Source organism: Pteropus medius, unplaced genomic scaffold, assembly GCF_902729225.1.
Source record: "Pteropus medius unplaced genomic scaffold, Ma_sr-lr_union100, whole genome shotgun sequence".
Classification (NCBI taxonomy): domain Eukaryota; kingdom Metazoa; phylum Chordata; class Mammalia; order Chiroptera; family Pteropodidae; genus Pteropus; species Pteropus medius.
Window position 1 is genome coordinate 25,139,255 of NW_024344378.1, and position 26,508 is coordinate 25,165,762.

At 38.8% G+C, this 26,508-nt stretch overlaps 1 protein-coding gene and 1 long non-coding RNA gene across 2 annotated transcripts in view; one reads left to right on the plus strand and one right to left on the minus strand.

The window, feature by feature from the left end:
* LGI1 (leucine rich glioma inactivated 1) overlaps nt 1-23,468 on the minus strand; it is a 36,612-nt gene extending 13,144 nt beyond the window's left edge. Inside the window, 6 exon segments of the mRNA XM_039871709.1 lie at nt 4,425-4,496; nt 4,598-4,669; nt 22,532-22,603; nt 22,996-23,289; nt 23,291-23,338; nt 23,340-23,468. Of these exon segments, the coding sequence (XP_039727643.1) occupies nt 4,425-4,496; nt 4,598-4,669; nt 22,532-22,603; nt 22,996-23,289; nt 23,291-23,338; nt 23,340-23,458 (677 nt within the window). The 5' untranslated portion in view covers nt 23,459-23,468.
* LOC120609292 (uncharacterized) overlaps nt 1-25,171 on the plus strand; it is a 63,757-nt gene extending 38,586 nt beyond the window's left edge. The window contains exons 2-4 of the long non-coding RNA XR_005654722.1: nt 16,060-16,172; nt 23,765-23,868; nt 24,787-25,171. This is a non-coding gene — a long non-coding RNA (uncharacterized LOC120609292). The remainder of the gene's footprint in view (nt 1-16,059; nt 16,173-23,764; nt 23,869-24,786) is intronic.
* Nucleotides 25,172-26,508: the final 1,337 nt, after the last annotated feature.

The window sequence follows — 26,508 nt, forward strand, 5'->3', positions numbered from 1 at the left end:
TCTAAGGCAGACCCAACTGGCTCAGACAGCACGTTTGTTTCAGTGCCACTGGGCTCTGCTGCTAAGAAAGCATCGCCCACGGCCATCTGGGGTGCTCCCAGCCGCCCCGCAGTGCGGATCCTCAGTTTGAGTTGGTATCTCACTGAATTTGTGGAGCTTCGAGTGCAGTTATTTTAATTTCATACAAAATGTTTAAAGGGCATAAATACACTGAAGCATTTGGAATCCTGATCGAGGGTCAATAGAGGTTTGACAGTGAGTTTTAGTTTATTCCTACATAATGGTGCTTATTGCGTATCAGGCTCTGTTCTAAGCACTTTGCATATATGAACTCATTTACTTTCATGACAACCTTAGGATCTAGGTGCTCCTAAGAACCTTATTATCCCCACCCCCATTTTTACAGATGGTTACTATCACCCTCATTTTACACATAAGAAATCTGAGGCACAATGAGGCTAAGTGACCTGCCTGATGTCCCACAGCTGTTAAGGAGTAAAGCCAGGTTTCGAACTCAAGCAGTCGAGTGGCAGAGATCACCCTCTTAGCCACCATATCACACTGCCTCTTCACATGAGTGTCATTATGAGGGCTGAAACGAAGACATCCCACCTGACTGAATGGGAACACATAAGCACTCTGAGTTTGGGAACTGCCATATATGCCTTTTGTACTCCCGCAGTGCTCAGCAACCAGTAGGTAGGTGCTCCATAACACGTGTGGATTGATGACAATCTTTTCCAAATATTTTTATACACACATGCAAACAATCCTGCTTCCATTGATCCTCAACCACAGTGGTACTTATATGATGGCCAAGGGAATCATTACTGAAAAGCTAGTATTAACAGAAGTGAATACATAATTAATGTTGAGAGAATTGATCATTATTGGCCGTAAACTATTTTCATTCATGTTTTCCCTGATTTCAAAAATAATACGTGGTCATCAGAAAAATCAAAACCTTTCTTAAACATATAAACTATTCAAACATTTAAGTCAATCATGTATAACATTAGGACAGTAAATCAAAGTAATCAAGAAAAGGTCCCAGGATTTGACTTGTTTTGTACAGACTTAAATATAAGGAACTCTCCCTTTATTGAGGGTTAGTTTGAGGGAGAGGGAGTCTATATAGTAGCTTTTAAGTTGTCTGTAAATGTCTCTTTACAAGGTAAATCTACTGAGATATATGTTTAAGAAAGTTACATAAGTTTATTGCTTCTTTAGGAACTAACTGAATTTATGTAAATTCTCATGTAGGTCCCTTGGAGCAACTTTAATGTTAGGCCAAAGTGGGAACCAGTTGGATCTAAAAGTATATGTGCAATCCCAACTGTTTACATTTCAAGACCAAGGTGAGGGTGTGGCTCCTGTTTACAGGATCTTTTCTAGCCATACTTGTTCCTCAAATCATGTCCCATGGAAGGATCCAGCCAGCTCAATAGAAGTTTTCTGGTTCTGCTACAACTGACATATGGGGAGAGGGCTAGATGGCTCATTAAAGACCTCGGGAAACTTCTGGCTTTACCTCTTACTAAAGCAGGGAGCAGCTTAAACCCAGGGTGCACCTTCATGTTCTCATTTGTCATCAGTGCTAGAGCTACTGTCCTGTCTCTCTCTTATGTTCACCAGGAGACTATAATGAAGTCAAGAATATGAAAAAGCTTTGTAAACACTTCCTGCAGCATATGCGGTTTCAAGGGCGAAGTTTCCTTGCTGCTCGAACATTTTCTTTGGGAAGAATTGGTCTGAGTTGAAGAAAAATGCAATTTGAAACCTAAAATCTTAAAAAAGGGAGTTAATGGCTCAAACAAATGTCAGATTTAATTGTAAGTGGTAATTAACTGAGAAGTCAGAGGAACATTTGGATTTCAAATCCTCCCTATTCATCTCTCCTTGAAAGGAAAAAAGAAAAGAAGAAAAGAAAAAAGGGAAGGAAGGAAGTAAAGAAGGAAGAAAGGAAAGAAAGAAAGAAGGAAGGAAAGAGGAAATTAGAAAAGAGCATAACTAGAAAGGAGAACATAACTTGGCGACAAAGACATTCAGTGAGAAAATATTTGTTTGTCTAATTCCTCTTGCTAAACTGAGCTCCTTCAGGTTGGAACTGGATCTTATTCATCTTTGTGTGGCACATACTAGAGACTATTTAGGATAAACCATATGGCATTTTCATTTTTGTAGATCAGAAACAGTCTAATATTGGCAATGCCATATGAGTCAACCCCTAAGTGTTAGATAAAGATGGAAGAGATCTAAGGGTCATATTCACTCAGTCAGTTTTAACCTATTCCCATAACACCTCCTTCCCACATCCAGGACCCAGTCAGAGATGTGGGACTTCCCTTTCACTGTCAGTTTGACCCTCAGATTCATGCCTCATTCTTTGCAGGCTGCCTTTGGTGTTCTTTTGAGCTTAAAAACTTCTAGATATTAAGCACATGCTGTACCAGTGTCCCTTTCTTATAGTCTTCATACCTCTAAAGAAGGAGCCTCATTATAACCCAATTTAAATTCTCATATTTAAATTCCAATTTCATTTGATAGATATAATAGGCTTTAGTCAAACAAATGGATGTTCTTCACTAAAGTGTTGTATATGTATTTTTCCTTTCTCCCTTTTCTTCCTCCCATTGCCCCCCTTCCTCAACCTTCCTCCTCCTCTTTCCTCTTGCCTGCCTGCTCTCCTGCCTGCCTTTGGATGACGTAGGCCTTTAGGCTGGTGAGGGGATACACTTGCGTGAACTAAGGAGCATGGCAAAGCTTATATGATGGTCCCAGAGAGGATACCTGGGTCTTACATTCTTCCTTCAGCCCCTCATGATGCTGAGGACAGAGGCTATGTTGAATGGAATTTATGTGAAACAGGAAGATCTCCAAATTAAGGTCATGACCTTCCATTTCTCCTTCCGTATATTTGTTTCTTTCATTTACTTTTGTCTGAAAAATTAGGTTTGGCAGTGTTTGGCTCTGTGACAAAATGGTATAACATTCATATCATCACAGTATTTTCTGCTTTCCATTATGTCATTGACATGCAGAGCAGCACTGCAAATGCTGTTTTTATCACAATAACTATATACAGAAGCTTCGGAAGGTATTGTGATTTTATAAAACACATTTGGCCATCAGTTCCCCTTGCTGCGAATCCAAACAGCAGTAGAGACAGGGCCTGGTAGAGGTAGCATGATGACCACATAGATGCACTAGAATGTAGGCTCAAAGGTCAAGTATTCTTGTCTGCTTCGTTCCTTGCTGCATCCTGGGGCCTAGAACAGATCTGGGAATGAGGTATTGTGAAGGAATAGGTTAAAGGTGAAAGAATGACACTTAAATGTCCTGCACCTTTACTTAATACCAATAAGACACGTATTAGGCACTGAGAAATGGAAGCTGAGTGGCTGAAGAGCCATTGCAGTTTAACTATTGAGTTCACGTTATCGTAACTCCACAACTACACAGTTCACTAATCATATATCCCCTCAGAGCCTCTGTTTCTTCGTTTCTAAAGAAGAGATTATTTTATCTATCTGGCAAAATTGTCGAGAAGATTAAATAAAAATTCAGGTAAAGCAAAATGACCAACATAATAGGTACTTAAGACATTTTAGTGCCTTTTCTTTCCATGCCCTTCTAGTTTCCTTCATGATGCATCTGTGCGTATGTGTGTACGTGTGTGTGTGTGTATCTGTAGCGGGGCAGGGGAGGCTAGGAGAAACAAGTTATTTGGTTCATGTTGTTCAGGGTTCCTCAAACTCGGCTCAGCACTATGCCATTTTAGTCTGGATAATTCTCTGTCCTGGGGGCTATCCTGTGCATTGCAGGGTGTCTAGAAGTACCAGTGCCCTCCCCCTACTAGATGCCAGTTACACCCCCCAGTTCTGACAACCAAACATGTCTCTAGCTATTGCCGAATGTTCCCTAAGAGGCAAAATTGCCCCCTTTTAAGAACAAATGACTCTAATAACCCATTGAATAATTAAATATTTCATTTATAAACAGGCTGCTCTGGTACTGTGTAGACATTACTATGGTTATAGTATATATTTAAATGTATATAAAGTCAGGGCCTATACAGAAAAAGAAAAACAGCAAATATCAGATGAAGCTATACAGTCAACCCATGATTATCCATGAAGTGAGTAATGATGTAAATAATATGAAAGTTATTTCAGTCACACAATTTCCCTGCATTTGATTGTTTTCCTAATTATGGTTAGTTTAGACTAATCATATTAATAGTAATCAATTTCCTGGACACACACTGGCTGATGACCGGAAGAGATGGCAAGTGTGCATAGAAAGAAATCATTTGGATTTCTTACATTTTCATAATTGCTATAAAGTGTACACTTTAACCACAGGTTACCCAACTGCACTGTCCATTGGCAAACTTAAAAAGCAATAGCAACATTTATACTTACAGGTGAATTAAAGACTTTAGTCCCCGGAAGGTATGTCTTGAAATGGACTTGATATTGTTGTTTTCTATGAATCTGCAATAGGTTATAATATTTTTGTCAGACAGCTGTAGGAATCTGAGAGTACTTGTCCTGAATCATGATATTAAAAAAAAAAGTTTTCTTTTTTTACTTACAAATACTCTAAATGTGGAAGACCAATAAAAGCATCATCGCTGATCACATCAAAGGAGTTTGATGTGAATAACCTGCCCAGAAAAAGTACACAATGAAAACAATTAAACTGACAGATTGTTAATTTTTACTGCTTTATCTCTCAGAGAAATGAGTGGGAGTTGTGTATGAAAGAATGTCTGGATGTCTGCCTTCTACGGTGTTATTTATTCAGGTAATTTTTGTACCTTTTTTTATCCGCAATTATCTCCTCATTAAATGCTTATCAAGGAAGGGGGTTTCATGCCCCCCTTCTCACAGTGATGGATGTCACATACCCTGGGTAACATTCTGAGATACAATCAGGCAATGTGACAGCAAAATCAACATATTGCACGTCTTCATGAAAAAGATACAACAGAATCCCTTTGCTCTAAAAACTTCTGGAACATTCTGACCAGCCCAAACAATGGTGCTTTATGGTTTTAAGCCTGAGAAACCTAGAAAAGTTAGCTCCATGCCCAGTTGTGCTGTGATGCCTCATAGTAAATAAGCCATTGGCACTGGCTCAGTGAACATCAACTAATGTCGTTTGAAAATAAAATGGGCTGAAGATAGGAAACAGTGAGGCTTAGGAAGAGTCTTAGATTTATTTTATTACTAAATAGTCAAAAATAACCCTAACTTGAACAAATTTATTTGTAATTCCAAAATGCACAGGGATTTGGTTTCAAAATTACTGATGCAAAAGAACATTAACCAGCAGTTCCCACACCCTGTTGAACTCCTCAGAGAACTTGCCAGTTTTCTGAATGGGAGGCTTAAAAGAGGTGGTCATAGTTTAAGTAATACAAAGCAGTTTTGTTTTTGTTTTTGTTTTAGAGTGAGCATCAATTTATGAAACCCTTTAGATAAAGTGTTGATATAAGCTGAAAATAAGCTTTTAAATGTACTGATGACAAATATATAATGGGTTCAAATGACATTCAGTCTGCATGTTAAAGTTCTTGTGTGGGGGAACCTCATATTCTACCTGTAACTCTTGTCCCAAATGTGACCATGATCATGGACCAGACCAGATGTTTGACATAATTTGACAATTTATGTCTCATAATACTGTGTAATTGCACTATGAAAAGTACGATATTCTGTTATAACTTTTTGGACTTTTACTTTTGAAGTCTAGGGATTAAAAATAACTGCCACTAATTAGCTTAGTGACTCCCTCTCTCTGAGTCACTGCTAGCCAAGGAAATTAAAGCTAGGAGATTTCACTTTCTAAACATTTGTGAATGACTTATTTGATACCTGAGATTTCTTCAAAATAATCAGGGGGAGGGTCAGCAGTGGGTTAGAGATGAATTGAGTATAACATGATCATTTTTGAAGCTGAAAGATGAGTACATGGGAGTCAATTTTATTATCTCTACTTATGTACATGCTTGAAATTTTCTATAAAAATGGGAGGGAAGCATGAACCAAACTAAATGTGGTGATCTATTGCATTTATTCCTAGGCTATTAATCCTGAAGTAAGGTTGTATTCTTTTCTGTCCATCCTCCCTCCAGTGTCATAGCTTTATACTCAAGTAATTCACTACGCTCTGAAAAGTCAACACTAATGAATAGTCATACTTAGTAGATGCCCATAGTTATTAAAACAGATTCAAAGTTTTATGATTTTAGCCACAATTGCCTTTTAGTAATTGCTTCTTCTTCATGGTTTTGAAAAACAAGAAAATTGCTCAGCCTTACTCCAAAGTAAGCTAACACCCCCAAATTTCTTGAGGCTCCAAATTTTCATTTCATTCTCTATAGACAGCAAGAAGGATGGAGAGCATGAACTAAGGCAAAAATAAATACAGAGAAATAGTCCATGCTCACTGGTTTCTGAACTGTCCCATGGTTGAACCAAGGACTTCGTAATCATGTACTTCAAGTCGCCAGAAAAAAAAAATAGCCTCTCTCACTAGTTCCCTTTATGTTGAATCAGATGCAAATCAGAGTGGGCAATCAATATTAGTGGGCAGAACTAGCCCACGCATGTCAGGGAAATAAAATACAAGATTTCCGTTAGAATTTTTATCTGCTTGTTCATTGCTTATCCTTAGCACCTGTCATAGTGCCTGTCCCATAGTGGATACTGAATAAATATTTGTTAAATGAAAAGGAATTCACTTTACATTAAATTATGGTTGTTACTACATAACTAAATTGAATGTTCCTTGGAGCAAGGATTTATCCTTATTTGCTTTTGTGTCCCTATCCCCAAGCACAGTTCCTGGCTGAATAATGTTTGTTGAGCTAGATTCCAAGGATTAAAACTTGTCATTAAAACTACAACTACAGGCAAAAATACGAATGAAACTCATAAATTTAAGTCAAGGGACAGAAGCCAGAACACAATAAAGTATATCCTAAATGATTTTACTTATATAAGGAATAAAACCCAGCAAAAGTAATTTATGACAGCAGAAGTCAGGATAGCAGTTACCCTGGGAGGCGAGTAGTGACTGGAAGGGGGCACAAGGGGAGTCTTCATGGTAAAGGTAATGTTTTTTTTCTGGGTGCTGGTTACAAGGTTGTTCAACTTAGAGAAAATGATGGTTGGGCAGGGAGGGTAAATAGGCAGAGCACAGAGGATTTTTAGTGCAGCGAAAATACTCTGTACGATACCATAATGATGGATACACATCCTTATATATTTGTCCAAACCCATAGATTATAAAGGACCAAGAGTGAGCCCCAATATTAACTATAGGACCAAGAGTGAGCCCCAATATTAACTATAGACTCTAGGCGATAATGTATATAACAAAGGTACCACTCTAGTGGGGATGTTGGTAATGGAAGAGGCTATACTTGGGTCAGGGTAGGGTATGTATGGGAGATTTCTGTGCCTTCTCAATTTTGCTGTGAACCTAAAACTGCCCTAAAAAATAAATTCTTGATTTTTAAAAATGGAGATTTATACTTAGGATGTGTGCTTCTTTATATTGTATTTCAATAAAAAGGTTTCTTATGAAAGCTAAAAAGTTTCTTTGGCTGAGATAATGTTGAATATCTTAGTCCCTCAACTCCAAATTCAATTGTAGTTTTCTGTGGACAAGGATTCCATGGACAAGGATTTGTAAAATTATACATATGTTCTAAATACAATTTATTTATATAATGGGGTATTTTATTATCCTATGTAAAGCTAAAAAGACTTCAAAAGCTCATGCTGTATAAAGTAGTGAAACTGTGATCCTTAATTTTTAATGGATTCCTCTAAACATGTCTGATTTCAATATTATGACTTGTTATGAGCCAGATATGTTAAAGAATCCCACAGTCCCTGTTAAGGGAAACTGTTCCCATTCCACCCCATCTTCATATACAGCAGACCTGAGTGGCCACGTTTTATGCCATACAACCTCTGTCCCTCTCCTCAGATTATTAGGGCAAGAAGGACTCAGCTTCTTACCCAGAGTAGATTTTGAGGTCAGTCAGCATGGCATGGCCCAATTAGCCTGGCTGAAAAAAGTGAGTTGGTCTAACGACGAGTCCTTTTGGGGGAATGGTGGGGGGCGCGGATTTAGAATCAGCAAACTGAAATGGAGTCAACTGGCAGAGGAGCTGAAGGAGAAAGGACGCCTTAGGGTTGAATTAGATCCATAAGAGGCAAAGATGAGTGCAAGGCACACTTAGGAGAGAGCAGAATATGGAAGAGACATGTAAGCAAAAGAGAAGTGTGTATAAAAGCTGAGCAAGGAGCCTTCTAGATCTGAGTTGGATCCTAAGCCAGTCCTTCCTAATCTCAATCATACTTGCAATGACCTGGAGAGCTTTAAAAAGACTGGTACCCAGTTTTTACCTTCAGGAATTCTGGTTACATTCCATACCTGGGGTGTGGCCTGGGCATAGGGATATTTAAAAGCTCCCCAGGTTGCTCTTATATGCAACCAGGGCTGCATATAGTAAGCTTTCTAGTTAGTTACAATAGCCCCCCTTTACCTGTGGTGACTGAGAATCTCTGCTCCTTGCAACAAGTCTGGCTTGAGCAGTTGCTGTGGTACATACAGATACTGTTGATTGTCCTGTCCCCGTAATTACGTGTAGCAAGAGTCTGTGATAATATGACTAGGATTGGACACCTCTCCTTATAATAGCAGCATCATGGAGGGGTTGGTGGGGACCAATGTACTTTCTGAATGAACTTGTTACCCTGAGCCACAAATCAGAGATCTGGACCCCACAGACTTGCCAAGTAGCCATTTTGCAGGGTTGTGTAGAGATTATGTAGAATTTGCCCTCTGCCCCTGGTCCTGTGGGAACATTTGAGGTCTCTTCCTTTCTCTATTCTTAAGAAAGGAAAAAGCCAAGATTTTTTTCCCTAGAATTTGGGGTGGAGGTGGACACAGGGATGTGCCGTGACCTATTGGTACACAAGAGCTGTGTACTTATGTCCCTTAGCTATCAAACTCGTGAGTGCAGTAAGGGTCTGTGGGAGGAATGGGGAGAATTTTTTTCCTTTGCTATCAAGAGAGTATGTATTTCTTCACCAAGAGGGAGATTTAGGAAGACCATATTTATCAGCTATCAATTCCAGGCAGGGAATAACTCATTCATTAAATGATGATTGTTGTCATTATTATATCTTACATTTCATAGACTCCTGCTGGATTATCTGATTTGGTCTTTGCAAGAACTCTGAGTGGTAGAGCATGTGTTAATATCTGTTTGACACGAGGAAACTGTGGCCCAGAGGGCTGTTAAATTAAAAGCTTTATTCAAGGTCATGAAGCCCAAGGTTCCTGGTCTACTGCCCTCTTCATATACCAGGTGGCCTTCACTTTAGGACCTGGATCACAGAATGACATAGTATCTACATTCTGGCAGACGACCATAACAACACAGCTCAGCTCATAGAGATTTAAGAAATTGAATTAAATAATAATCTCTTTTTTGAGGAGTTAATTAATATAACTAGTCTCAAAGTCACATTAAGAGCATGCCAACCTGTATTTTTTTCCAAGCAAAAATTTTAATAATTTGAATGTAGTTTGGTGTATTCTGCTTATGAATACTATGTGCTCATTGTAGAAATTCTGGAAAACAATGGAAAGCTTAAAGAAGAAAATAAAGATATCCATAATCATACTACACAAAGATATTGATATGTATATATATGATACATATATATTTATATATTGGGATATATATTGATCTGTGTCCTACTTTTCATATACTTATTTTATGGACAACTTCTCATAATAAATTTTCAATAACATAATTTTAACAGATGAGTTTTGTGTTATTATATCATGATTTAACTTTTTAATTGTTGATTCCAGCTTTCATTATTATAAACAGTACCAGAACCATCTTCTTATACAAATATTCTTTTCATATCTCTAATTATTTCTTTAGGATGGACTTGGGATAGATTTCTAAAAGTAACGGTATTGAATTATAGATGGTTTTTAAGTCTCTAGTTCTTTATTGCTAACTTGTACAAAATTACATGTTCAACTCCAAGTATAGAAATGCCTATTTTACCACATCCTCACCAACATTTAGTATTATCATTTTTGTTTCTTTTTCTATGAAATTATGTCCTTTGCCATTTTTGTGCTTTCTAAGCAATTTTTGTTTATTAATAACATTACCTATTTTATCTGATGCTAAGTGTTTTTCCTACTGATTATGATTATCATTTTATTCATGATTTTTAACACATAGAAGTTTTACATTAAAAAACATGAACACAAATTTTCATTTAGAGTGAAATGAAACAAAAACATTATAAATATTGCAAGGATGTCAAATACCACAAAATCATAATATTCGGCATAATTGTTAATAATTAACTGTTTAACAAAATATATCAACTTCCACTGTGTATTTTTTTCCTTTTATTCTTAAAATATTCTGTTCTACCTAGAAATCAACAAAATATGACCTACACCTATCCCCTTTTTAACTTTTTTTTTTACATTTAACTCTTTAATACATTTGAGACTCAATTTTATGTATGATGTGAGGTGAGATGTTGCCTCGATTCTTTCTTAAATATTTATCCAAATTTACCGAAAGCCTTTTGTTGAATAATTAATGCCTTCCCCATTTATGAGTATTGCTTCCTTCACATTTTTGCTATTTTAATTGTTTTTCCAAGAATCAAATCTTGAATTTATTTAGTACTCCCACTGTTTCCTAATTATTATTTTCTCTGTTTATTATTTATTTTCTCTTGATTTTCTTAGGATATTTATTGAGTTTTGTGCTCAACTCATATATTTTTATTCTTTCTGATTTAAAATGAAAGCACTTAAAAATATGACTTTAACTCTGTGTAAAGCATCCTGTAAGATGGATAGATAATAACTGTTCACAATTGCATATTTGATTTCAACAATTATTTAAAGTAATATTCTTAAAATTCCCTGTTGATAATAGATTTTTTTTAAAAGCTTCCATGATTTTATTATTGATATTGCATTGGGATAGGTCTCATGTCTTCATAAGCAATAAATTAAGGCCATAAAGGGGCTCCTGGTTGAACTGAAAAGTAGGACCAGCAGAATTTAATTGAAAAAGAGCAGAAAAGTAAGCAACAGGGTTAGCGTGGAGCCCAGTGTTCTGAGGGAGCCTGGAGCAGGTAACGGAAGTAAAGGAAGGTGCAAAGGATCAGAAAATGAAGACGTAGCTTCCTTAGCGGGAGGTCAACGCTAAGCCTGCCCAATATCCAGCTGAGAGGCCAGAGATGGGGTCTAGAAGAGCAAAAGGACTGGGCAAGCACATGTGTCAATGCCAAGGCTGATGGGCCACTGAAGTGATTTCCTGCCCTGCTTTTAACCTCTTCTAGGGACCAAAGGGAGCACTCCAAACATTGAATCAGGAAGCCAGGGTCTTAATTCCCACATGGCCATAAATCCTCTGTGTGGCCTTGAGCATGTCATTTCTCCTCTCTATATTATCAAATCAGAAGTCTAGACTAGATAATTTTTCTGGTCTCTTCTAGCTTGAAAGATGTATGAGTCTATGCTTGTAACACTGTGAGCTTCGTTCATGGAAGAATAGGTGTGGGCTCCACATGGGGAGCAGGATGTGACCAGAGGGCAGGTGTGTAGTAACACCTGGGAGGAGTAACCCTGCTGAGAAAATCTCCCCAGATTGCTCATGTGGTCATGCCAGGGCCCCATGGCTCTAACGACATCTACTTCTCCAGCCACCTGTGATATCTTGACTGCCATCAAAATTGTCATTGGTTCATGGGTAGCCTGTATCCTGTTTTCCAGCCCAGAGAAAATTCTCTTGGCTATGGAGAGGAGATGATTTAGAAGGCTCTTCCATACAATAAAGATTCTGGATGAAGAAGAGAAGAGTGAGCAGCCAGCACCCAGTTGTCACTTGGAGACTGCACTGATTAGATATAAAACAGAGAATCTGGTTTCTAAGCTTGCAGCTGCCACTTGTTATGCACATGATGCATTAAGTAGGTGAATCTATTTAATCATGTTAAAATAAGAATTATAATAACAAAGTGACTTCCTGGAAGATTCTAAGAATTACAGGAGATAAACTATATGAACATATCTCTAATGCTTCTGCCAAAGAATATCCAAGCCAAGATCATAGACATAACATGTCAGGGCTAGAAGAGGCTCTAAACCTAGTAAAAGACTTTAGTTTTACTGCTAGGGAAACAGGTCCAGAGAGGCTGTCACCTGCCCAAGAGAACTGTTATTGGCATCTCCCAGGGAATTAGGCACCCATGGGCATTGTGTGTAAACACGGGTATGCACTTCCAGGTACATATATGTGTCTGTACGTTTATATATGCACATATATATATAGATGAGAGAGCAAGACACACAGCTTACAGCTGTTGGAAGATTTCGGGTTACAGCTGGAGAGCTGACCAACTTGTTTAGAGCTGCCTTTGCTTAAATGATTCAGACTGTGGTTGTTACTAATATTCTCCTTTTTCCAAAAGAATGGGGCTGGTTGAATGATAATTAATAATAGGCAGATGACTCATGTTAGTTAAATGCACACGTTCTAGGTGCATGTGTCATGTGAATAATTTGAATAATTTACATTTGAATATTTTTAAATATGCTTTCAAGATAGGAAAGCATTAAAATGGGAAGCATCACACATGAGCACATTATTTCATAATTCTCTTTGATTCTGATCCTTGAAAAACATTTTCAATGTAATTCAGCTGATCCTTAAGTAGACTACCACCTCTTCAACCTGGGGAATAACCTTACTTTAGCTCCACATAAATGAGTAGGGAAGCACCTCAGAGAGACATGTAGTTCAAGTCCTCTTTTCACAAGTGAAGAAAGCAAGCCTGCAGAAGTTAAGTGACTTACCCAAGGTCACATCTTTTGTCAGCAGCGGGGCCAGGATGAGAATATAGGTGTTAGATTTGCAAGGGTTCCCCTGGGAATATTCTCAGCATGCACATCAGCAAAGATTTGAGCATGGACCTACCCCTTTGGTTTTATAGTTCTATTACCTCTCATCCCAGGACAGTCAAACTTTTCCTTTCTAGGAGCTGGTGTAACTAGTAAACAGCCCATCTCCCAGTGTCATTTACAAATTCAGTCCGTATCTTCCTGGTCCTGAAATACTAAGAAAGGACTTAAATTTTATCTAAAGCCTATTCTGTGCCAAGCCTCATCTTTAGCAGCTTGCCATCTATTAACTCATTTCAATCTTCAAATGAACACTATAATGAAGGTTTCATGTCCTCCACCTGAAATATAATGAACACTGAGGTGAGAGAGGTAAAGCTTATAACCTTCAGAGCTGGGATTCTGTGCTCAGGCGTGCTCTTCCCACTGGTGCTGGTAATGGTCACAGGCAAGGCTGTGCTTCCTCTTTTTAGTCTCACCAGATCAGCCCAGTATCTGCTGCAAATCTAGAACAGCCTTGCCCAGTAGTCCCAGAGTATATTCCCTGCAATAAAAGGCCTTTAGGGGTCAAGAGGTTTTGCATGAACAAAAAAAAACAAAACAAAACAAAATGAATTTGGGAAAAGTAGGTAAGTGAAGTTAATTGAGGTTCTTAATTACATGAATCTTTTTATCTTTAAATAAATTGAGACTCTTCAAAAAGGAATTAAATATGCAGTTTTCCAACCATATTGACCCTTTTATCATTGAGCTTTATATAAAATGAATATTCTATGGGACATACCCAGGGATATGCTGGTTTAGCCCTTGGGGAAATAACTGTGAGCGAACCTGCTCAAAAAACAAAACAAAACAAAACAAAAAAACAATGAGATTAGAAATTTAAGCTCAGGGGCCTTTTTCCTGTTGAATGGGCTGCCAGTGATAATCTACTTCCTCTGATAGAGGGAGCATCCACTGGGAGGTCCCCAAAGAAGCAGCGTGTGCCAAGCTTGATCAGGTAGATAACCTGGTGGTGAGGCTTGAGTCCCAGATATCACACTTAGTGAATCCACACTAACAGAATTCTCTGACTTACTCCTTTTGGTGTAACCTATATGCATTTAGATGGTTTAAGGCAGTGGTCCCCAACCTTTTTGGCACCAGGCACCGGTGATTCTATGAGAATCTAATGCCTCATGGTATGAAATGGAGCTGAGGCAGTGCTGCTAGCGCTGGGGAGCAGCTGCAAATACAGATGGAGCTACACTCACTGGCTTGCATGTCACTCTCTTCCTGCTGTGTGGCCTGGTTCCTAATAGGGGCTGGGCACCCCTGGTTTAAGGTATCTTTAAAGATGGGTTTCTTCCTACCTGCCTAAGCTCTGCTAGCAAGCCTTTCTAGAATAGGTGAGGTATAAATAATTAAGCTAAAAAATAAAATGAATATCAAAGGCATAGATTCCCTAAGTATAGTCCACAGACCCATTATTCTATGGGATGTTAACAAAAGTGAAATCACTAAAATAAGTCCAAAGCTTTTTCCATGCCAAGGCACATTGTGAATAGCCAAGTGGGGACAGACTATGCAGTTTCTCAAATTATGTGAGCACAGAAGCCTTTTCTTTCAGGACAAGTGTTTCACAGGACAGAAGTTTAGAAAACATTGGCTTAAGGTATAACTTTAAAGTAAATAAGTCTTTTTTCTTTTGCTGTTTTCTTCTCTCTCTCTCTCTCTCTCTCTCTCACCTCCCCCGTCTCAAGCAAGGGGACCAGAGCTTACACATACAAATGAGAGCTGAATCCTAGGGGAGCTAGATGTTCTTGCCAGGAATTATTCCACTCTTTCAAAGGCCTTTTGAAACTTCTTTTCAGTAATTGTCTCCAGGAATCAGGACACATCCCCTGAATACCCTCATTAATGGCAAACGTTGACTCTCTGAGAGGGAATTTGATTTTGGGAACAAGACCATGCAAAATCAATTCAAGCTCAATGATTCATGTTCAAGAGAAAGTAGACAGAAGTGGTTAAAAGTGAGAACGTGGATTTAAACCCCTGCTCTGCTACTTATTAGAGGTGTGACATTGAGGAGGTTACCTAACTCGTCTAGGAGTTTGCTTCATCTGCAAAATGGAGATAATCATATCCCCTCACAGGGTTATTGAGATGGTGAAGTAGAAAATAAGATATATAAAGTGCTTAGCATCAAGCAATATAAAAATGACAAATGCTCAAGGGGCTGTGAAGTACAGCATAGGGAATAATATTGTAATAAATATATATAGTGCCAGATAGGTACTAGACTAATTGGGGGGATAACTTCATAAATTATATAAAGCCTAAAAACGATGCTGCACACCTGAAACTAATATAAAATAATACTGAATGTTAACTCTAATTGAAAAAAAACAATTAAAAGTTTTTAAAAATAAAGAAAGAAATGAAACATACAAACAGAAATGATAAGTGCCCCCTAATGAAACTTCACCTGGTTTAATTGCATGGTTGTAAACTGGCAATGAAGATAATTCTCATATAAGGATCTAGCCATGGAAACACAGTTGGGAAGAATCTGTGACCTCCTAGAAAGAGTTCTCTGCAAGTCAAGAGTTCCTTGTACATAAAAATTTTAGTCTGTTTATTTTTTTTAAAGGCACATTTTACATAGGCAAACACCTGCCATCTCGCCAGGTAAAGGGATCCAACAATTCCTTTCCAATCCTTGCCCCATGGGAGGGAAACTGAAACATTGTTTTATTATCAGCCACCATGGGGAGGTCCTGGTATATTCCTAATGGACCTGCTTGGGAAATCGGAAATTCCATTACTTTTTAAATAATAACTTCATAATAGTCAATTTCATATTATGAAGCTTTTTCAATTAAAGATCTAATTTAATCTAGTTTGTTTGAATTGATATAATAAATTTTGTTCATTTACTTAAAAAGACCATTTGCTATATTATATTAAAGTAATTCTGTTTGTAAAATAGAATAAAGCACAATAGAATTTTAAGCTAGGAAGCCATCTTAGTTAATTGAATGTGGAGCTATCAAATACCAACTTATGTTTTATTTGGTTTTTATCCTCTTTCAGAATCTGTTTCCAGATTTCTGCCTTCCCCTGAAAATTAGGAAAATACAGCCCCATGTTCATGTACCGCATTCTCATCGACAATTATCTCTTGGAGCTGAGGATGTCATTTTTAGGTAAGACATGTCTTCTCTGATTTACTGCAGTCACTACCATTCCCTATAGTCATATACCCAACTGTTCCCTTCATTTACCTTATCACCCTCACCTCCATTGACATTTGAGTTTGATAATCATAATTTAATCTATCTCTAGTATTTTACACATATAACATCTAAGGCCCAGGAATATTTTGTGACCAACCCAAGGTCACATGGCCAATTAATTAGTGGCTGAACTGGATTTCAAATCCATGTCTCCTTTTACCATCCTATTGCAGAACCACTCATATGAAGACTGGTCAATTTTAACTATTTTAAATAAAACCTGGTGTGTTTTACAAACTGTGGTGCCAGTTGTTTTTTTCATGAGGAAGAAGTATGTTCTGCTTCCCTTCCCCCCCTCCCCCGCCCCTTCCCGGAAAGGTAAATAGTTCATGTTTTCTGTGAGAAGTATGTGAAGAAGAGATTTGTTAGAAGGTTCCAATGGAGACCTATGTGTAGAACAAGGAAATTTTAAAGCTGAGATCATTGGCAAACCCAGCCTGTACATTCAGATGCTAATTCGATGTCATGGTCAATCGAATTAAAGTGATATTCAGATACTATAATAAAAGCTATTGAGTTACAGGAATTGTGCCCAGCACTTTACATGTATTGTTTCATTTAATCCTTACTGTAATTCTGTGCACTAGGTACTATGGTTATTCACCATATTGTAGATGCAGATAACAAGGTTTGATTAAGCTTGCCTAAAATCACAGAACTAGTAAGCAGTAGAGTGGGTATCTGACCCCATGTTTATCTGACCACAAGAGCTGTCTTCTTTGCTACTTGCCACATTGCCAGCTTACTTGGGTTAGCTGTTTTGATATCACAGCTGTCATTGTATCACAGCCGCAATCATTTTGTAGCCTTTATCAGCCACAGATCAACAACTGGCAAGCATCGCCATCATCAACACTCAACTGAATGCCATTTTGAACAAAATGAGAAAGCTTATCAAGACTACCTTACAATACTTTCAAATACAGACAAAATATAATTTACCTTTTTAGGGATCAGTGCCAGCTAGGAGCTGTCATATTAAGGAAGAGAGGGAGAGATGTCACTTGTCTTTGTGCCTGTTACAAAGCCCAGATTTGTGCCTGTAGCACAGTAGAACCCCCAAATTTATTTGCTGAAATGGGAAGGTTTTGATTTCATTTTGTAATTGCTTGTAGCTATACAATGAATAAATACTTGTTTTAGCTAAGCAAATATAAATAAATCAAAAGGGAAGTTATCTTTGTGTTAATGGAATTTTTTTCAGCTTAATAATGCTTAACCAATATTTCCCTTTGGATGTCCTGTCAGACTGGAGAAGAGGGAATTCTATCCTACATAAGAGAGATATTAGTCAGCTCGGCAGTCAAATGGAGAACCTTGGAGCCTACATATGATTTTTTATATGTCAAAGGCCTATAGACAGTTAGAATGAGACAAATGAGATTCAAGCAGTGAGTCTAAGGAAAGGCCTTGGATGTTTTGCCTTTTAAGTTCTGGCACACTGGAAATCTCTGTTGAAGAAGTTTGACATCCTAATGTCATAAGCAAATGTCTCTTCACGTTATTTTGGTTCAGCTCACTTTCCAGACCTCTACACTATTAGGTCTTGTGAAATCTAATAGGAAAAAACAAACATAAGAATGTGAACATGACCGAGACTATCTACCGATAGGAAAACAGGAGTGTTTAGTATAAAATCTATGAAAATATGGATTGAATTTAACAAATATATCGTAAGCAAGGTCTAGGCTTACCACATCCAGGCTCTTGTCTAGGACCTTAGCTATTGATGAAAGACACGGGCAGATGCAGCACAAATAGCTCTAATAAATGACAGGAAGTACCAAAGACATCACTAAAGTCCATAGAGCTTGAGAAAACAGAGGTCAGGGAATGAGGCACTTCAGTCTCTTTAGAGCTTGGGGTGCGCATGTGCGCGCATGCATGTGTGTGTGCGTGTGCGTGTGTATGTGAGAATCTTGTGGAAGATGACCCTGGACAAATAGCCAAATTCTCTTAATACCAACTCAGGTGTTCAGACTTTCTCTGTTTCTAGAGAACCATTAAATGCTTCCAAGCATGCAGGTGATAGGAGATCTGCGCTTCTGGAATGTAACACTAAAGGAGATGGGTAGGATAGGAACCAGAAGCAGGGAGACCAGAGCAGAAGCTCCCACAGTAGCCGTGAAACAGTGAATGCAGCCTCAGTTAGGGCTATGGTCCTGAAGTAAGGAGGAGGTGGCAGATTCTCCTGCTAGTTGAGAAGAGACGAGTCCAGTTGGAAGTAGACAGTGAGGGAGAAGGGGCAGGTAACCTCTAAGTTTCTTGCCTGAATAATTGAGAGGATATAATACGCTTTCAGAGAAAACATTTGTTGTACTGGGCTAGTTTCATAGTTACGACAAACTTTAATTCATTAAAAAGTTAAAAATCAGAGAAATGGGTCATTGGATGAATTTTAGACAAAACAGCCTAGATAACTGAAATTATTACTTCTTGGTCCATTGTGGGGGCATCAGCTGGGCATAATCCAAAACATGCTCATCCATAACCAGCTAATAAACTTGAAGCCCTTTTTGCTGATAGGTCGGGCTTGAGTAGTCATTGAAGATTGCTAAATTTTCCTTAAACTCGTAATACAAGGAGAAATAAAAAAAAGAGGCTGATCACTGTAAAGGCGAAATAGACCATGAATATTTTACCTTGGACTGATAATATTTTGAAGCACTAAATGATAAAAGCTTAGTAAGGATAGACTTATTATTTATCTTGTTCATGCTATTAGCTTTCACATTTTTTAGTTTTTTATTTCTTAAGAATTATGTACTTATGTGTTGATCATAGGTTAATAGAAGAAAGAATAATCCCCCCACCCACCGAGAGATCAGTTCTCTTGCTTCAAACAAGATAAAATCTCGTTAGAATAAATAGAATTTTTTCTGATCACACTGAATTCTTATATATAGTTTTTTTTTAGCATGATACTAAAACCAACCCTGTAATTTACTTCCTGCAAGTAGAACTCTCTTAAGGGTTGGAGGTATTCTTTTGATTAAAAATTTCATAAACACTTGGCAATGTGGCCACATTTTATACTCTTAAATTAGAATTTTACTTCAGTAATGAGCCTATATCATTGAGGATTTCAGTCCTTAATTGAGAAGGGCTGTAATGTGTGAAAACACATTTCTGTAAATTGCATTCACTATAAGCATCACTCCTCACAAAAAGCAAATTAGAATGAATAATTGTTCTCATTGGTTATGTTTCACATCCAGCCCTATGGAAAATATCAGTGAAATAGCATTTTTTTTTTTTTTTGAGAAAGGTTTTGTTGTCATTTAAAACCATAAATGAGATATTTTTTTAAATATATGTTTTGTACAACTAACCTGATGAATTTTTATTAGATAATTTTATCCTTTCTCCCCTCTACAGAGTGTGGACTTTTTGTTTTTCTTGTTCTCCAACACATACTGCCAAACGTGGCCTACCAGGATCTTTCCCTCAGACACTGTGTAACTTAAGGAGGAAACTTGTCTGTTTCCCTCAGTACCCTAGGCTGACATTTCAGAAAGTACTTCTCATCATGTATCTGCAGAAAGTCTGAAAAAGCATGTGGGGCCATAATGAAATGATCAGATTGTTAGGGTGGATAATGGGAGGGGGGCATTTCTTTTCCCATGTCAACAACAGGCAAGGACCTAACTGCCTTTGTACATCAATCAAGCAGAATAGATTCTGAAGTTTATCATTTTGCAGGATATGGCAGGTCAGTTTGGTAATCTGTGGTCACAAATGCCATTAGAATTCATTGTAACCCCCAAGCAATGGCTGGTATGATCCAGGCCTAATCTGATAGCAAAACTCATACAACGGCAAATTCAGCCTCCTTGGTTATTTTGTTTTAATGGAGGATTGGCAGCCCACGTGCAGTTTTCAAAGCACGGGATGGTCCTGTCTTACAGAACTCTTTTTGTCTGTGAACCATCCATTCCCACCGCTTTTATGATTATGGCACAGTTGATATTTGGAGACTTAGCATTTATTTCCTCAGTGAAAATGTGCTAATAGATCCTTTCCTGAGGATGAGAGGAAACAGAAAATATTGGGCAGGGAGAATGGGGAGTAAAATGTTTAGGAAACAGGGTCCTAGAGATTAGAGACAAACTTTGACCCCTGACTATTTTGCATAAGATCAGCCCAGGCACAAATCTGCCATGTGGAGGTTAGCTAATACGAATTAAGTAACAACACACAGAGCAAGAATTACTCGCCTTTTTGTTATTTCTGAAATCTGAACTGCTTTTAGAAATAAGGGTTGGAATGTTCCATAGGAACTCGGAGCATGGGACACAGGGGCATGGCACACACTCAGTGTGGGCTATTTAAAAACCAGTTCCTTGGCTTCCCTCTGTGATTCTAAATACGTGTAATCACATTACCCTGCAGCAGCCGGGAACTATTTCTATAACATTGTCCAGCATTTGTGCTGCCGAGGCTGGGTCCATCCAGCAAAAACAAAGTGGAGATGTGCTAACCGATTAGGTTGATCAATCCAGGCTTTCTGTGTCACCACTAAAGTCCATCTAGTGTTAGAATATGAGCAGTTATTTGTTGACTGACACTTCTCGAATTTTAAGGACTGATCTATTTATCTTGGGGGAGAGAAAGATGCCGTAGCTCATCAAAAAGATGCTTTTAAATGAGCCATTTATTTATTTAACAAATGAACAACATAAGCATAATTTATCACTTTCTCAGATACAACCAATTCTTATTCTATGGAATGGTCCCAGCAGAGGAGACTTTGACTCTCTTCGTGCTAAAGACTCTGTCTTTTATGGATTTGATGTACTAACACTACCCCTAATTATACCATTAGCTGTCAATCAAACACATAAATCCCTTAGGAATATTCTACTCAACTGTTAACCACTCTAAGACATTAGCTGGTAGAGGGACATTAGCCAACACTGTTATATAATGTCAGAACACCTGATCAGGCTTGTGAATTAATGGAATAGTCAAACCAGTTTTGTGATTTCACACAGACAAAACAATAAGATGATTTTTAAAAAGCTTTTTAGCTTTATGTAAAAAATTGAAAACCTACCATTTATAAAATGTGTGACGATTTGACTTTATGCCAAACATTTTATCTACTGAAATTTTATTTATCTCTGATAAAAACCCTTCAATGTGTCATTACTTCCATTTTACAGATGAGGAGATTGAGGTTCAGAGAGATTTAGTCATGCACAAGTTTACAAGTCTAGTTTCTAGTGAGTGGTGGGCGCGGGGGCGGGCGTGTGAAATTTACATAGAGTTCTCTACATTTTCAAATCAATGCTGTTTACCTCTGTATATCTAACTTCAAACAGCCAAAACAGTCCATTAAGGCAAGAAAACAAAAACAAACAATCAAAAAGAACCCCCAAAACTTGGGTCCTGAATCATGTGGTTAAGATAACAAAAACTCAGCTGATCCACAGTTGGCTAATTCCCTCTTGGAAGCCTGTAACTACCACCCGTCTGTTGCCTGACACCTAAGTACCGGGAGACCTCTTGACCCCCATGTAGTCCTGCTCTGAAAACTAGCAGTCTAACAGCCAAACATACACATCAGAAAAAATTATACATGTGACATTATGCCTTTGGGGAGATCTGAGTCAAATATTATTTTTTGACTATTTTGAGACATAGACTGAATATGTGGTTCCCTTGTGACTAACTAAAAACACACAGCTAAGACTAATCCTTTGCACTATGCTATATTAATATTTTCTTTCCCTCCTTGTAAGGGGACTAGTTATAAATTAGACGAGATTAGAAAACAGTCTCTCCGGAATGAATCTTTTAAGGAATTACCTAGAAAGAACCCAGATTTTTTCCCCCCACATGGTAAAGCACACAGAGCAGCAGCCTGCCGCTGGTCCTGGGAGACAACATCTTGAGCGCATATGTTATTCCGGTTCTGTATTGACTAATTCAGAAACTCCAGGGCAAAATAACCAAAGTTCCTAAGTCAAAAATGAAAGTAAAATAGTGGAATGGAATTGGAATCACTGTTGTAACATTCCAACAACTTCGTAAATAGGCATGAAAGTAGACAGCATTACAGGTTAGCAAATTTACCATTGCAAGAATCAACCTGCACCATTGGTGTCAAGTCGCAAACAAACTCATTTACCTCTCACTTGACTGATATTCTTTTTCTTTCCAGAAATATAATCACATTTGACAAAATTAATATTGAGATTGTTTTACTAGAGGCTTATCCAAATATATGCTATATTAAAAATAGTCATGATATAAATATTTCTCACAAGAGCTGCAGCGATGGTGTGAATAAAAAACTCCCTTCTGAGATTTCAGTAAAACCAGATCTCACAAAGGATCTGAAAGAAAACAAACAAACGGACACACACAAAGACACACACACATACACACAGAACAAACCTTATGTTAATTCAGTTTGGCAAAACAGTCACTATTTTGACACTATTTTATGAAGTACGATACAGTTTCTTCCCAGATGAAGTAGGAGAAATGAATCTGCTACAGGTTTCTCATAATAATGTTCAGGGTGGGGGGGGTCTAAGCATGTTCCATAGCAGCTAATAAAAATCAAAATTTCTAAATGCAGCAAAATGTTAGCACTGTCAAATGGCCAAGCGTGCAAGAGGAATCTCCCTCTCCATGCCCTTCTACCAATACATACAAAGCCCCAAATACACCGGCTGGAATTTTAAAATTATAAATCAGATAGCAAAATGCTTACGGGCCTTACAATGAGATAACATCAGGAGGAACGGTGCGTGGAATGGATCTGGCATTCTCACATAAAGCATTATCTTTGGTACAAGTACACACGGCAGGGCATTTTGGCTTCGCTGGTTTCTTCCCCTCAGTCAGCAAAAGCGCAGATAAGAGACATAGGAAATAAGCAATTCTTTTCAGAGGGATGCAGGCATTTCCCATCCTTTGGCTTCTCTCTGATTCCTTGCAGTCGAAAAAATCTCCCCAAACATGAACAGGGCTTCTGGAATTCAGCTGGTGATTGTCTTGCTCTGAGACCAGGTCATAGGAGTCCACCCTTTTCCTTTGCCTCTGTATCTCTGCTTTTCAAAACGGACCTGCAGCTGATTTGTGAGCTGCTCCTTGCTCCAGCAATGCACTGCTCGGGGAAGAGACCTGTGAGGTGCTGTGAGATGGGAGGGATCCAACTGCTGGAGGAGAGAGCCGACTTGCATCACCACGAAAACACTGAACACAGACCAGCCTTCGAAGGCAAAGTGAAGTGATGTAACAGAAAATAAACAGCTTCTGCTTGCACTGAGAGGCCCTTTAATTGTTACCAAAAATAGGACGGCATTATGTCTTATTAGTGAGTGGGTGGGCGGGTGGGTGGCAGCAGTCAGCTTGCATCGGATCTCGGCAATCTCAGAAACCTCTGGGAATTCGCTTTTCATGTGGCAAACAACCTAGTCAGAAAAACTGGCTTTGGAGCCAGCCCTGGCTGGAAAAATGAAGTTAAATGAAACTCTCCCCCTCTGCAGCATTTGGCTAAAACCTTCGTATTTCTTGCTGAGTCCACCTGACTGATGCCATCGTTGAAAGACAAATAACAACACATGGAGAATGTGACTTTCAGGGAACGAATGTGAGTAAATGCTTTTTTGACACTTATCAACTGTCATGAATTATTGGTTTTCATAATCTCCACCCCACAAATGTGTAAGACATTCTCTCCTTCCGTGATGAGGGAGGGAAATAGAAGCGCAGACTGCCCCTGTGTACAATCCACTCTCCTTGGCTTCTGGAACTCTCCCTTCTTTAGCAGTAGCATCAGAAACCTGGAAGGAATTCCCTGCCAGCAGGAGGCAGCCAGCTTTGGATTCTCAGGGCTCCAAAAAAGGCTCAGTTTAGCCTAGGAGGCTGAAATATGATGGGGGAAAATGCTGGACTAAGAGCCAGAGACCTGGCTTTGAGGTCCCAGTTCTGCCATGAACCAGCCAATGTTGTCTCTGGATCTATTCCCCTGTCTGTAAAATGGGGATGATGGTATAGATGTTCCATAAATATTATAAACATTAAAGCAAAATGGTAGGCTATGTTACTGTCGTATTTGATAGGAAAGGAGATGCACCTTTGGAGAAGGAAATTCATTTAAAGAAGAAAAAGAAGAGAGGCTCTAGCACTGGGGCAGGGCGGTATGGTCAAGAGAGTGAGAAGACTCTTAGGATGGAGAAAAAGGAGGAAAGTAGATCCTTGGTCCTCTTACCGTGCTGAAGATGTCCATCCTCAAGCTGGCACAGTTGGCCAGGGAATGTCAATCTGTCCTTTCTTTTTCAGCTTCCTAGACTGAAAGTAGTAGAAGGATTATATGAGCACATGCGTGATTAGGACATAAATTCATTCCACATGGGAGCTTGATGCTTTGACGGTCTACCCTTTCCCTCTCATAGACTATCCCAGGCTTACTCCAATCACTTGTTTAATTCTCTGCAAGCTCTGTGAGGGGAGGGTAGTGGTAGTCATGCTCATTCTGGTACTTGACTATTATTGTCTGATTACGCAGAAGACTGTAGGCTCCATGAAGGTAGAGACCCTGCTGGGAATTCAGTGCCTGGACAGCATCGTGCATGGAGTGAGCAACCCATATGCCTCTGTGAGCAACCACAGAGCATAGAGACTATTCGTGGTCAGGACATGCTCATCCAAAGAAACTTCAGATCACGCCATAGATTATAATAAAGGATTCTGGCAATTCCCTGAAGAAGTCACAGTGAGCTGATCTCCAAGATAAGGGGGAATGAAAAGAGAATTGGCGAGAACATTCCAGGTAGAGTCAACAGCATATTGCAAAGGTCTGGCCACAGCCTGGCCTTGACACAGGAGACCAATAGGAGACCTCTGGGGTGTTTTAGGCACAGGAGTGATATATAATCTGGTTTGTGTTTCAAAAGAACCAGTAGATTATTATAATTAAGCCAGTTTTTGAGAGTTTATAAATATTTTTTTTACAGAAAAGAAAAAAATCTCAGTCTAAGAGAAGTAATGATTTTCGAATGGATTCTACTAATGCTTCACTGTCGAGGACTCTCTGGAGGGAGAGAATTATCATAGTGTTTTTAGAAACTGTGACCTATGGGCAAGCCCCACTTGGAACAGTAAAAGTGTCACTTAAAAGTTGGCTGCAAGTCAGATTTTTGTAAATTGGATCCCGCTTCAAGTACATAGTGGAAACTTGCACCATAAAATAATTATGTGGTGAAAATTTTATATAGAGTCATTTTTATTCAGTCAGCCACCCCCTAAATTATCTGACTTTTAAATGATGCATTTTATAACTAGAAAATAAAGACCCCGAGAACTTTCAGGACCTCAGAATTCTTGGGTCTAATCCCCGCATGTTACAGATGGTAAAACTGAAGTACTGAAAGGTCACACAAACAGTGAGTAGCAGAGCCACCACTCTGCATGGGGTGACGCTCTGGCAGATACTTGTTTAAACTGATGGGTGTAGTCAAACAAGATAATTCACTCCCTATATGTCACTTTCAAATGCATCAAATTATCAAGATTGCTTGATCAGCCCTTGGCTTTGGGCTCTGTGGACGCAGTCAAAGAAAGGGTGAGTGGTCTTTTAAACTTTCTGACTTGGTTAAGCTGAGAGGACGAATGAAAGAAGGAAAAGAATCATACCCATAATTATTCACTTTGCAGCTGTATTTATCTGGTGGTTCAGTTTGTCAGTTCAAGTGCGAAAAGGACCATGGTGGCGGGTGGGGGGTGGGGATGACTCTAAGGACAAATTACAATGGGCATTCTGAAAAGACAGTAACTTTTTCTTTTTCTACGGCATTTAAGTCCAGACTTGAATTCCCTATTCAATTAAAACACCCACTAAGATCAGGAATTTTAACCATGTAATGCAGAAAGCTGAAGGCCTTTTACGGAGGAGAAACTGCTTCCTGGCTCCAGAACTGGGTCTGAGGAGGTGGCTACAGAGAGGAGGGCAAGTTGCTATACTAAAGTCTTAAGGGACCTGGGGAGGGGGTTCTGTTGCTGATGAAGCTTTCCTTCTCAACCCCTCCTCCTCTTGAAGCCGTGGTAGGGTACAGAGAAGATGTGGAAAGCGGGAGAGTGGAAGCTTAGGGGTTTTCACCCACTTGGAGGTCTTTAGATAAAGTCTGGCAGCCTACCTGTGGATTACAGTGGGGGTCTTTGAGAGAGGGGCCTAGAAAAGATGAACTCAGAGCTGGAAGGAGGCCCAGGGAGGCTGGGAGGCCTGGCTGAG